The sequence below is a fragment of the Euleptes europaea genome, chromosome 4 (genome assembly GCF_029931775.1).
Source record: "Euleptes europaea isolate rEulEur1 chromosome 4, rEulEur1.hap1, whole genome shotgun sequence".
Classification (NCBI taxonomy): domain Eukaryota; kingdom Metazoa; phylum Chordata; class Lepidosauria; order Squamata; family Sphaerodactylidae; genus Euleptes; species Euleptes europaea.
Window position 1 is genome coordinate 15,293,966 of NC_079315.1, and position 13,191 is coordinate 15,307,156.

At 49.8% G+C, this 13,191-nt stretch overlaps 1 protein-coding gene across 1 annotated transcript in view; it reads left to right on the forward strand.

The window, feature by feature from the left end:
• The window catches only part of RBPMS (RNA binding protein, mRNA processing factor), a 143,214-nt gene that overhangs the window by 11,660 nt on the left and 118,363 nt on the right, over positions 1–13,191 (forward strand). Inside the window, exon 3 of the mRNA XM_056848929.1 lies at positions 11,464–11,885. Within this exon, the coding sequence (XP_056704907.1) occupies positions 11,464–11,885 (422 nt within the window). The remainder of the gene's footprint in view (positions 1–11,463; positions 11,886–13,191) is intronic.

Below are 13,191 nucleotides of genomic sequence, written 5' to 3' on the forward strand. Positions count from 1 at the left end.
ACGGAAAAATACAAATCCTCAATAAAAGCAACCACCAGGACATCAGATAATAGTTACTACAACCAAAACAAAACAAAAAACCCAAAAAACCAAATGCAGCCGTTTAAACATACCCAGTTAGCTAGCAAGAAATGCTATTTGAAAAAGCTGGGACTTGTGATGCGAGAAACCATCCATGGGGTGGTGCTGGGATAGGTGTGCAATAGAGTGGCATTAAGGATAGGGTTACCAACTCTGGGTTGGGAAATTCCTGGATATTTGTGGGTGGAGCCTGGTAAGGGCAGGGTTTGGAGAGAAGAGGGGTACACTGCCACAGAGTCCACCCTTCAAAGCTGCCATTTTCTCCAGAGGAACTGTCACCTGGGGATCAGTTGTCATTCCAGGGGAGCTCTAGGCCCAACCTGAAGGCTGGCAACCCTAATAGGGAGGGTGTCCAGTAAGCAGGGTTGCCAACCTCCAGATGGTGGCTGGAGACCTCCTGCTATTACAACTGATCTCCAGCTGATAGAGATCAGTTCCCCTGGAGAAAATGGCCGCTTTGCCAATTGGACTCTATGGCGTTGAAGTCTTTCCCCTCTCCAAACCCTGCCCTCCTCAGGCTCTGCCCCCAAAATCTCCAGGTATTTCCCAACCTAAAGCTGGCAACCCTAATGGGTCTCCCTTTGAGGAGAAAAGCGCCATATAAATAAATAAATATTGACCCATTTCTACAAAAAAAAACCAAAAGCTGTGTGTGTGTGTGTGTGTGTGTGTGTGTGTGTGTGTGTGTGTAAAGTGCCGTCAAGTCGCAGCCGACTTATGGCGACCCCTTTTTGGGGTTTTCATGGCAAGAGACTATCAGAGGTGGTTTGCCAGTGCCTTCCTCTGCACAGCAACCCTGGACTTCCTTGGTGGTCTCCCATCCAAATACTAACCAGGGCTGATCCTGCTTAGCTTCTGAGATCTGACAAGATCAGGCTAGCCTGGGCCATCCAGGTCAGGGCATATCTGGTGATATAGCCGGGGAAAATGCAGGGGAAATGGAGGCTGGCGGTAGAAAGTACACAGAGAGCTCCCCATATGGGAGCTCTGTTGCCTTTGCATTCACCGCAGCAATGAGTACGAAATGGAGAACCCTCCACATGTGGAAACATGCACTGAAATTCCTCACGTCCTCCTACTCGGTCACTGCAGTTTTGGGCCCTAGGTTTAAGTCAACCAAAAAAAGAGGGGAGGGGAACTCAACCTGCAAGTTGAATCAAAACAAAAGGGTTGAGCTGAACGACGTTCAAATGACAACAAATATATAAGTTTTACCATGGTGCGCCGTATCATTCAAAGCACAGGGCCTACAGCGTAGGGTGACAATTCTCAATAGATAAACACCTATAACACATACACAGTTGATGTATATCCATACGTTGACCAAACTAGGACTACCGGAGGGGCTTTGGCCTCATATAGGCCTACCCCGGTGGTCATAGGTTTAAGATCATAAGAAAAGCCATGCTGGATCCGACTGAGGCCCATCAAGTCCAGCAGTCCGTTCACACAGTGGCCAACCAGGTGCCTCCAGGAAGCCCACAAACAAGACGACTGCAGCAGCATTGTCCTGCCTGTGTTCCACAGCACCTAATATAATTATATATATATTATAATTATGATAAGAACATAAGAAAAACCCTGCTGGATCAGACCCAGGCCCATCAAGTCCAGCAGTCCGTTCACACAGTGGCCAACCAGGGGCCTCTAGGAAGCCCCCAAACAAGATGACTGCAGCAGCATTGTCCTGCCTGCGTTCTAAAGGACCTAATAGAATAGGCATGCTCCTCTGATCCTGGAGAGAATAGGCATGCATCGTAACTACTATCCATGGTGGCCCTTATGAGGTAGAAAGGTGGGGCACCCCTTTTGTTTTAAAACAACAACCAACGGACGACTGGAAGCAAAGCTTTTTCGGCAATAGTGCCCCAATTCTTTGCCTGGCCTTCATTCGTTCATTTGCATTGTATTTTACTTGCCTGAATTGTTCATTGATTTTATTGGTGCCTTTTATTGCTGCTCTTTTTCACTTTGTTTGTTTTAATACTGCTTGTGCTTTTGTTGGGTTCCAGATTGCTCTTTTGATTGGTTTAGGACTCTAGGTGCCGACTGATGGGGATTGATTTTATGTGTTTAGTTTGACTATTGGAAGACTTGCTGTGACATTTTTATTTGGAAGTTGGGATAGAAATATTTTTAAAAATCAATCAGTGGCTACTACTTCTGTCTTCACCCCAAGTAGAAAGCTGAGCGCCTTGGCTTTCAATAACGGTCGCATCAGCCGTGATTCATCATCCAACTATCAGCAAGCGTTCTTTTTCACTTGCTATTTTTTCCGTTCATCCTAATGGAGTGTATTTCTTACATACTTCCAAACTTAGGTAGGAATCCTCCCCAGTGTCTCCCTTGAACCCTGTGAGCTATCTAGGCAAGATCCCCAAACCCAGAGTACTTGGTGAAAGAAAATTTGTCATCGCCTGCTCAAAGGCACACGAGAACACTCATGCTCTCCTTTTAAGTGATAATACTTTGCAGAAAAACCTTTGGCTGTGGTGCATTAGAGGGAGATTGCTCAGACAATCATGTAACTGGGGCTTATTCACACATGGTACATTTTCTCATGGTTCAGGACGCAAGGCAAGTTCTACCAGGACAGGGTCCCTAGTGTTAACATATTTTCAAAATATGGGGACTTCATCAATTTTCGAAATATGGGGACTTCATCAATGAGCTCTTACCATTCAGCCGAAGAAGAAGAAGAAGAGGAGGAGGAGGAGAAGGAGGAGGAGTTGGTTTTTATAAGCCATCTTTCTCTACCACCTAAGGAAGAATCGAACCGGCTTACAATCACCTTCCCTTCCCCTCCCCACAACAGACACCCTGTGAGGTAGGTGGGGCTGAGAGAGCTCTAAGAGAGCTGTGACTAGCCCAAGGTCACCCAGCTGGCTTCATTTGTAGGAGCGGGAAAACCAACCCGGTTCACCAGATTAGCGTCTGCCACTCATGTGGAGGAGTGGGGAATCAAACCCAGTTCTCCAGATTAGAGTCCACCACTCCAAACCACTGCTCTTAACCACTACACCATGCTGGCTCTTGTGTGATTGTGTCAATGCTTAATGTTTATTTTTACTTCTTCTTTTTTTTGCTTTAATTTCCTACCCTTTGGGATGGGGCAGGCCATAAATATGGAGGGAAGATGAGAAAAAGACAGAGGAAGAGAAATTTTAATCTTGGTATGCTGCCCCCTTTCTTGAAACCTGCTGGGGAGGCTATGTTCTGCTGCCTGAGGTGAGGATTCCTGAGCCCAAGATACAAGGCAGAGAATACATATTTAAATTAATAGATAAATAAATTCTAAGACCATGGAAGGTTGCTTTCTCTGTAGCAGTAGCTGCCTTACTGGTAAGGTTGCCAACTCCGGGTTGGGAAATACCTGGAGAGTTTGGGGGCAGAGCCTGAGGAGGGCAGGGTTTGGGGAGGGACTTCAGTGCCATAGAGTCCAATTGCCAAAGCGGCCATTTTCTCCAGGGGAACTGATCTCTATTGGCGGGAGGTCAGTTATAATAGTGGGGAGATCTCCAGCTAGTACCTGGAGGTTGGCAACCCTACTTACTGGGCACCCTCCCTAGGAGGGTTGCCAGCCTTCTAGTTGGGTCTAGAGCTCTCCTGAATTACAACTGATCTCCAGATGACAGAGTATCAGTTCCCCTGGAGAAAATGGCAGCTTTGATGGGTGGACTCTGTGGCAGTGTACCTCACTGAGGTCCCTCTTCTCTCCAAACCCTGCCCTTGCCAGGCTCCACCCCCAAATATCCAGGAATTTCCCAACCCAGAGTTGGTAACCCTATCCTTAATGCCACTGTATTTCACACCTATCCCAGCACCACCACATGGATGGTTTCTCGCATCACAAGTCCCAGCTTTTTCAAATAGCATTTCTTGCTAGCTAACTGGGTATGTTTAAACGGCTGCATTTGTTGGTTGTAGTAACTATTATCTGGCCCTGACCTGGATGGCCCAGGCTAGCCTGATCTCATCAGATCTCAGAAGCTGAGCAGGGTCAGCCCTGGTTATATTTGGATGGGAGGCCACCAAGGAAGTCCAGGGTTGCTGTGCAGAGGAAGGCACTGGCAAACCACCTCTGTGAGTCTCTTGCCATGAAAACCCCATAAGGGGGTCGCCATAAGTCGGCTGCAACTTGACGGCACGTTACACACACACACACACATACACTCACACACTCACACCCACACACACAACTATTATCTGATGTCCTGGTGGTTGCTTTTATTGAGGATTTGTGTTTTTCTGTTTTATGCATCATCACTGTTTCTAGATAACCTCTTTATTTGAATCTGTAGAAACTGTTTCGGCAGAGCATGCCACGAGCAAATGAACACATAAATAGAAGAAGAAGAGTTGGTTTTTATATGCCGGCTTTCTCTCCCACATAAGGAAGAATCAAGCTGGCTGACAATCCCCTTCCCCACAACAGACATCCTGTGAGGTAGGTGAGGCTGAGAGAGCGTGACTGGTTCCAGGTCACCCAGCTGGCTTCGTGCGTAGGAGTGGGGAAACAAACCCAGTTCACCAGATTAGCCTCCGCCGCTCCTGTGGAGGAGTGGGGAATCAAACCCGGTTCTCCAGATCGGACTCCACCGCTCCAAACCACTGCTCTTAACCACTACACCATGCTGGCTCTGGAAGCTGGATTCAACCTCACCCACCAGCAGGGTTGCCAACTTGGCGGTGGGAAATTCTTGGAGATTTGGGGGTGAAGCCTGGGAAGGGCAGATTTTTCCCCCCTCCGAGGCTTCCTTTTCCTCCAGGGGAATCTCTGAAATCTGGAGAACATCTGTAATTCCAAGAGATCTCCAAGCCCACCTAGAGGTCAGCAACCCTACGCACCCGGCAGGGTGCCAGGAGAATTGGAGGTCCTCCTTCATGTCTTGTTGCTGTTCGATCTGCCCCTCTGATGGGGGGGGGGCACCTTGGAAATGTGGTCTCGCTAGCAACCCGTCAAGCAGATGTGGGAGGGATGTCGACAAAGCCCATGTTTGTTCTGAGAGCGCCTGGGAAGACTCCCAGCTCTTTTAAGATAAATACCATAACTTACAAGACAAGTGTTTGGCAATTATATAAATATTAACAATAGCCCAGCGAAGTTGGAAAACACTGAATGAAGAGAAGCTGCCTTAAAGCCGCTAGGGGGAAAAAACCCAACCTCTTTCTTCTCCTTGACTACCTTATATGGGCTCCCCTGTGACCCAGCAAACATACCTATTCCTTTAAAAGAAAAATGATTTGAGTGGCGATAAGATCTTCTCTTTCTAAGGATGGGATTGGACCAAGGCCATTATTCTCCATAGGGTTGCCAAGTTCCTCTTCGCTGCCGCCAGGTTTTTTTGGGGGTGGAGCCTGAGGAGGGCGGGGTTTGGGGAGGGGAAGGACTTCGATGCCTAGAGCATCCCTGACAAGTGCTTGTCCAGCATCTGACTAAAGACTACCAGTGAGGGGGAGCGCACCACCTCCCTAGGTAGATGATTCCACTGTCGAACAACTCTTACTGCAAAAAAAAAAAAAATTCTTAATATCCAGCTGGTACCTTTCCGCCCGCAATTTAAACCCATTATTGCGAGTCTTATCCTCTGCTGCCAACAGGGACAGCTCTAGGGTTGCCAGGTCCCTCTTCACCACCGGTGGGAGATTCTGGGGGTGGAGCCTGAGGAGGGCGGGGTTTGGGGAGGGACTTCAATGCCATAGAGTCCAGTTGCCAAAGTGGCCATTTTCTCCAGGTGGAGATCAGTTGTAATAGCAGGAGATCTTGAGCTAGTACCTGGAGGTTGGCAACCCTAGTAGTATGCCTTTTTTTATCTCGAATCCAAAAAATTACATGCATGGTTATGAAGGAGGGGCTGGGCGGGAGACGCCGTTCTGCGCTTCTCCACCCCACCGTCCCCCAGGTGGAGGCAAGGGGAAGCCAGTGGCGGGTGGAGGTGGGGGAAGCGGGGGAAGAAGGGGAGAATGAGAGCGTGGGGTCCGTTTTTCTCCAGGTGATCTGATCTCTATCGGCTGGAGATCAGTTGAATTAGCAGGAGATCTCCTGCTACTACCTGGCAGTTGGCAACCCTAGACAGCTCCCTGCCCTCCTCTGAGTGACAGCTCTTCAAATACTTCAAGAGAGCAATCATGTCCCCCCTCAACCTCCTCTCCTCCAGACTATACATTCCCAACTCTCTCAGCCTTTCCTCGTAGGGCTTCGTCTCCAGGCCCCCGATCATCCTCGTAGCTCTCCTCTGCACCCACTCGATTCTGTCCACATCCTTTTTGAAGCGAGGCCTCCAGAACTGCACACAATATGGGGATAACATGATACAGAGCCGCAAGGCAACAGATTCCATGTTTTTAAAAAGCTCCAAAAATAAGAGGGAAGGAGCAGATGATGACTAGGAAGAGGGACATCAAGAGAGAGAATTGCAGCAAAGGGTATGAGCTGAGAACAAGCTTTTATTCCTGCAGAAGCCACTTATCACTAGGCAGACACTTATATACAGGGTTATAAAGGGGAGGGGGAGTATAAACACAGGGCCAAAAGGCCATGAAATGCAGGAAGTAGAGGGTGAGACAAATTTGTATAAAATTCAAATATAATTTTTAAAAAGTACAGTAGCTGAAGATAACAGTTTCCGTAGTTTTGCCAAACCAGCTAACACCCGTAATATGTAAGTAAATCCAGATCCTTCTTAAGACCTTTGGGATTCTTGATTGATTCCGATTCAGCTGTTTTAATGCTGGAGTCTCCCCCTGACGTTTTTATTTTAAAAGAATATTTATTTATTTTTTTAAAAACTTCCAGCTTACCTTTTTCCTTACCATGTTCCAAAAAGAGCATACAAAAAGATTAAAACTTTAAGCAACCAACATCGCAGTATATAAAAGGGACCTGCATTAATCACGGACAACTTTTCCGATTAGCCCATGAATACGAATTATACTCCTTCTAAGGAGTAATAATAATTGTTCCTTCAAAACAATTCAGTTTTTATGTCTTGTTTGGAAACTCATGAGAGCCAGTGCCTTCCTCAGAGACTCTGAAGTGGCATTCCGTAACATAGGGGTAGCTACTACATGTCGGTGGAGAGAATCCTTGTCTCCTTTGTAGTCAGGAACACTAATAAACTCTGCTGCAAAGATGATAATCGTTACACGGGCTCACATGGAGAGACCAGTCTTGCAACTACCGGGGTCCTAAGAAGAGCTTTTAAAGGTTAAAACCAGAATCTTGAATGGAACCCAGAAACAATCAACCAACCAGTGCAAACTTTTTAAAATAAAATCCTGAACCATTTGCAGTTTCTTGAGTTGTCTTCAAGGTCAGCCCCACGTTCACTGCATTAAAGTAGTCAAGCCTTGACGTTACTGTAGGACGAACCAGCATTACCACGGCAGCTGAATGCAGAAAGGAGAACCATTTCCAGGCCAGGTGCAACAGGAAAAAAAATATGCTCTCGGCCACCGTACTCGCTTGTTTCTCTAATAAAAGGTCATTCTTTTGCTGAAGAATGGTGATTTTTAGATGAGCAACAGAATGTCCTAGGAGACTGAAATTATCTCCCACTGGAATATGATCTCTGTAATGAGTTACTAGTTTTAGTGTAGGAACAATGTATGTGTATCTGTGGAATCCCGTGTCCGGAGGACATATTTCATTATGTCTTATTATGCCCGATGTATAGGAAGCCCAGAGCTAAATTTCTGGATGGGATATTGAAAGGAGTAAACTTCTGAATCTGAAAAATTGATCTTTTTACTATCAGACTCTGATGCACACGTGAGCCCCCAAGGCTGCAAAGAAGGAATTTGTCTAGGTGTCCCAAATGAGAGCACTTTTAGCTTTGCTGGATTTTTTCCCTTTTATTGTGTCATAATAGATTTGAGATTGCGTGATAACTATTGTCTTCCTTTTTATGCTGTAAGAATTTTTCAATCAGTCTTTTTAGAATTTCGTAAATCTTTTAGGATACTTTGTAATGGCCTGCGGCTATATAAATAAAACTAATTTGCTTGCTGTTAGTTGTAGTGGGGAAGGGGACCCCACACATGGATCCCTTCTGATTTCTTGGTTAACATAAGAACAGCCCCTGCTGGATCAGACCAAGGCCCATCAAGTCCAGCGGTCTGTTCACGCAGCGGCCCCATCACAGTGGTTGCAGTCTCCCTTTTCGGTCAACGACAACATATTGTGGTTCTTTAAAATTAACAAAGATAGCCAAATGAGTACATTGGAGAATGTGGCTCTTGAACATTTAAGTGTTACAGGGGTGGGGAGGGAAAGTCAAAAGATATTGAGACTTTGCCTTCCTTCACAGACACTGAATCAACAGACGGTAATGGCTTCAAAGGAACTGCTTGTTTTCAGAGCTGTCAGAAAGCCCTGCTTTAAGGCGCCTGTTAGAAGCGAGGAACCATTAGAAACCCTTTCTGATCATCAGACTTATTTTTAGTGACAGGGAGGCAGGTATCACGTTGGCAAACCTCGGCGTGGAGCCTGCCTAGATCTAAAGACTTTTGGACTCCGTTCAAAACGAGGCAGTTATTTGTGTACCTATGTTTTTAGATATGCCAAAAACAATTAACGGGGGGCATAAATCGGTGAGCACAATTAGATCGGTGTTGTGAAAGGAACCTATGAGAGTCGAAGTACTCCCCCTCTGAATTAAAATGGGAGACACATCTAATTCGTATGCACCCAAAACTTTGTGCTCAGGTTGTGTAAATTGTGATTTACCTCTGCTTAGAGCAGTGGTTCCCAACCTTTTTTTGACCAGGGACCACTAGGACTTTTTTGCTCGGTGCAGGGACCCCAAGGTTCAAAATAAAAATTCCAACAATTTGAAAATAAACGTTAATCATAACTGTTAGTTAAACATTAAACTTAGAATAATATTTGAATATATATATTTTTATAATAGAGAACTTTTAATTGAAAATATTAATTTATTATGGGTTTATAACTTTGTTTCGCGGACCTTAATTTAGTTCTCGCAGACCCCTGGGGGTCCACGGACCCCTGGTTGGGAACCAGTGGCTTAGAGGAAGCCATCCTTTTTTGCATCTTCGTTAGTTTCTGTGCCTTCTGATTCGAAGAGGGGCTCCGAGTAGCGACTCATTCAGAGATACAACAGGATGTCTCCTCTGGAGGACTGGGCTAAGTCTCTGCTCTGAGAGTGATTTGAATGATCCAATAATGCAGATTGTTGATTGGAAGAGGCCCTCTTCTGATTGGAAGAAGGGCTCCGAGTAGGGACTCATGCAGAGATACAACAGGCTGGATAACTGGGCTAATTCTCTGCACTGAGAGTGATTTGAATGATCCAACAACGCAGAGACTCCGGAGAATTACCCCACCAGCACTGGAGGCTGTTTGGAAGGAGGTGTGGTCAGAATAGTGAATTTTATAGAGACTCAGCAGGCAGCGGCATCTGTAAAAGGTACTGCAGGCTTACCCAAGCATTTAACTATTTAATTTAATTCTTGTTGCACACCGGCAATTATCTTGCAAGCACTCTTGTGTACTCTGGCATACAGTTTGAAAAAATTCTGAAAGAAGCCTTTTCAGTATTGTTCATTGAGGCCGTATTTACATGCAAGAAAAAGCAGCATATTGGCTGAGCATTAAAATCTGCAAAGTTTGTTTCTTCTTGGTGTAGTGGTTAAGAGCGGTGGTTTGGAGCAGTGGACTCTGATCTGGAAAACCAGGTTTGATTCCACACTCCTCCACATGAGCAGCGGAGGCTAATCTGGTGAACTGGATTTGTTTCCCCATTCCTACACATGAAGCCAGCTGGGTGACCTTGGGCTAGTCACTGCTCTCTCAGCCCCACCTACCTCACAGGGTGTCTGTTGTGGGGAGGGAAAGGGAAGGTGATTGTAAGCCGGTTTGATTCTTCCTTAAGTGGTAGAGAAGGTCAGCATATAAAAACCAACTCTTCTTCTTCCTCACCCGACTGTCTAACAATCACGTGAACACATGAACCTGCCTTAAGCTTATTTTCCAGATTCTGACTTAAACAGCATCGGGAAATCACGGGCAAAATGCGCGGGGAGAGAAGGCCGACCTCTGACTGTTGGAAAAGGCGTGCATAATCCAAAGGAAGCCCCGAAGCAGTCGGCGGGGGTGACCGCGGGGAAACGTCCCTGCATAAAAGGCTAGTACTGACTTCGATAGCCAAAGTTCAAAATCAGTATAAGGCAGCTTCATGTGTTTATGCATTTTATGCAGTCCTTTGGACTGCTACTAGTACTGCATTACCGCCCAATTGTAGGACTGCAACCATTTATGTATGATTAATTTGAATGAAAAAGGTATTGGGGCCACTTTTGCATCCTTAAAGTGAATGAGGATGCACTTGTAATTTGTCTTACATATGTATGATGACTCTTTTGTGAATATATTCTGTTAGGTTGAAGCTGTGTTTTGATTTATTATATTATAATATAAGGGTTAATTGATGCCATGGTGGCTGCGTATTTCTTACCAATGACTAAGGTTGCCAGCTCTGGGTTGGGAAATACCTGGAGATTTTGGGGGTGGAGCCTGAGGAAGGTGGGGCTTGGAGAGGGGAGGGACTTCAACGCCACAGAGTCCAGTTGCCAAAACGGCCCTTTTCTCCAGGGCAACTGATCTCTTGTCGCCCGGAGATCAGTTGAAATAGCGGGAGACCTCCAGCCACAACCTGGAGGATGGCAACCCTATCAACGACCCAACTTTAAGCAGCGGACTTTATATGTGACTGCTAATCAGTAGGGTTGCCAGGTCCCTATTCCCTACCGGTTTTTGGGGCGGAGCCTGAGGAGGGCGGGGTGGGGGGGGGAGGGGAGGGACTTCAATGCCATAGAGTCCAGTTGCCAAAGTGGCCATTTTTCTCCAGGCGATCTGACCTCTGGAGATCGGTTGAATGAGCAGGAGATCTCCTGCTAACTACCTGGCAGTGAGCAAACGCAAAATAGCAGAAAAACAAGCATTCAATAAATGCAAAGTATTTATGCAGGATAAATCATAAACAGGAGAAATCGTAAACTTGTAATTAGAAATGTCTGAATCCCATTCAAAGAGGCTTTGTGTTTATGATTTATCCTGCATAACATTGCACCGACGATGATCGTATAATTGTACGTTAACTATATGCCTAAATTGAACAAAGCCATACTTTGCATTTATCGAATGCTTGTTTTTCTGCTATTTTGTATTTGCCAACTAACTGCATAGCAGGCTAACCTTTATTGACCACTACCTGGCAGTTGGCAACCCTACTAATCAGATTAGCGGGGGGGGGGGGGGGGGGGATGCAGTCAAACTGCAGCCTAACAGGCGTCGACAGACTTTCAGTGCCTGGAAGGGGCGCACCCAGCAGCCTCCCTTAACGCCCACCCCCCTGGCAGGGAGCTGTGTGCCCCCCTCCTGGACACGCCTCCTCCCCGATTGCCCCGCCCCGTCCACGTGCCGGCCCCGGGGGGGGGGCTTCCGAGGGGGCGTCCCCCTCCCCTGCCTCCCGCCAGGCGAGGGAGTCGCCTTCCCCGCCAACCAGAGCAGAGCGCGCAGGCAGGGGGGCCGGCTCAGCCCCCCCCCCCAGGCTCCCCGTCGGAGGAGCCGCGGCTGGCTCGGGCTTTCTTCCCTCCTGCGCCGCTCCGAGGAGAGCTGTGCCCGCGCCCCCGCTGCATGCTGCCCGGTCCGGAGCGCCGCGCCGCGCCCTCCGCCGCCCAGCCCCGGCCCCAGAGCGGCCGGCCCCGAGGGGAGGACGATGAGCAGCGCCAAGGGCGACCCGGTGCCCAGCCCGGCCGAGCCCAGCCTGCAGGAGGAAGAGGTACCGGCGGCGCCTCGACGCGCGTCTCTCTCGCAGCGCGCTCGGGGAGCCCCGTCGGGTCGGGTCGGAGCGCGGGTGCGGGCGGCCGCTGGGGGCGCCAGAGAGCTGCGGGGCGGGAGGCCGGGAGGGCCGGGCGGCCGCTGGGGGCGCCAGAGAGCCGCTGGGCGGGAGGGGCGGGAGTGTCGGGCTGCCGCTGGGGGCGCCAGAGAGCCGCGGGCGGGAGTGCCGGGCTGCCGCTGGGGGCGCCAGAGAGCCGCGGGCGGGAGTGTCGAGCTGCCGCTGGGGGCGCCAGAGAGCCGCGGGCGGGAGTGTCGGGCTGCCGCTGGGGGCGCCAGAGAGCCGCGGGCGGGAGGGGCGGGCTGCTGCTGGGGGCGCCAGAGAGCCGCGGGCGGGAGTGCCGGGCTGCCGCTGGGGGCGCCAGAGAGCCGCTGGGCGGGAGGGCCGGGCTGCCGCTGGGGGCGCCAGAGAGCCGCGGGCGGGAGGGGCGGGCTGCCGCTGGGGGCGCCAGAGAGCCGCGGGGCGGAAGGGCCGGGCGGCCGCTGGGGGCGCCAAAGAGCCGAGGGGCGGCCGGCCGCTGGGGGCGCCAGAGAGCCGCGGGGCGGGAGGGCCGGGCGGCCGTTGGGGGCGAGGGCCGGGCGGCCGCTGGGGGCGCCAGAGAGCCGCGGGGAGGTTGCGCAAGGCCGGGGAAAGCGCAAGGAAGGGCCTGGACGGGCTCATTGCAAAAAGTGGGGGGGAGACAAGCGGGGAGAAGGCACCAGCGCGGTGTCGGGAGCCGGCCCGAGGGTCTCTCCCCCCCGCCCCCCCCGGTGGTTGCTTCCCCGGCTAGGTTTGGCCTCCCCGCGGCTGACCCGCCCGTGCCAGCGGCCGGCCCCTCCCCTTTGGAGAGCTGGAGTGGTTTGGAGCGGCAGGGTCTGATCCTGGAGAGCCGGGTTCGAGCCCCCGCTCCTCCCCATGAGCGGCGGACGCTAATCTGGTGGACTGGATTTGTTTCCCCGCTCCTACACACGAAGCCAGCTGGGTGACCTGGGGCTACTCACAGCTCTCTCCGCCCCACCTCCCTCGCAGGGTGTCTGCTGTGGGGAGGGGAAGGGGAGGCGGTGGTGAGCCGGTCTGGTTTTCCCTTAAGTGGTAGAGAAAGTTGGCATGTAAAAACCAGCTCTTCTTTTTTGGCCATTTGTGCAGGGGAGGTTTTGCCTTGGATTTGCCGCTTTCTAGATGCACGTTTTCCCCACCCGAATTCTCAAAACTCTGCAGGGGGGCTTATTGTTGAGTTTTGAGAATCCGGATGGGGGGAAATGTGCATCTA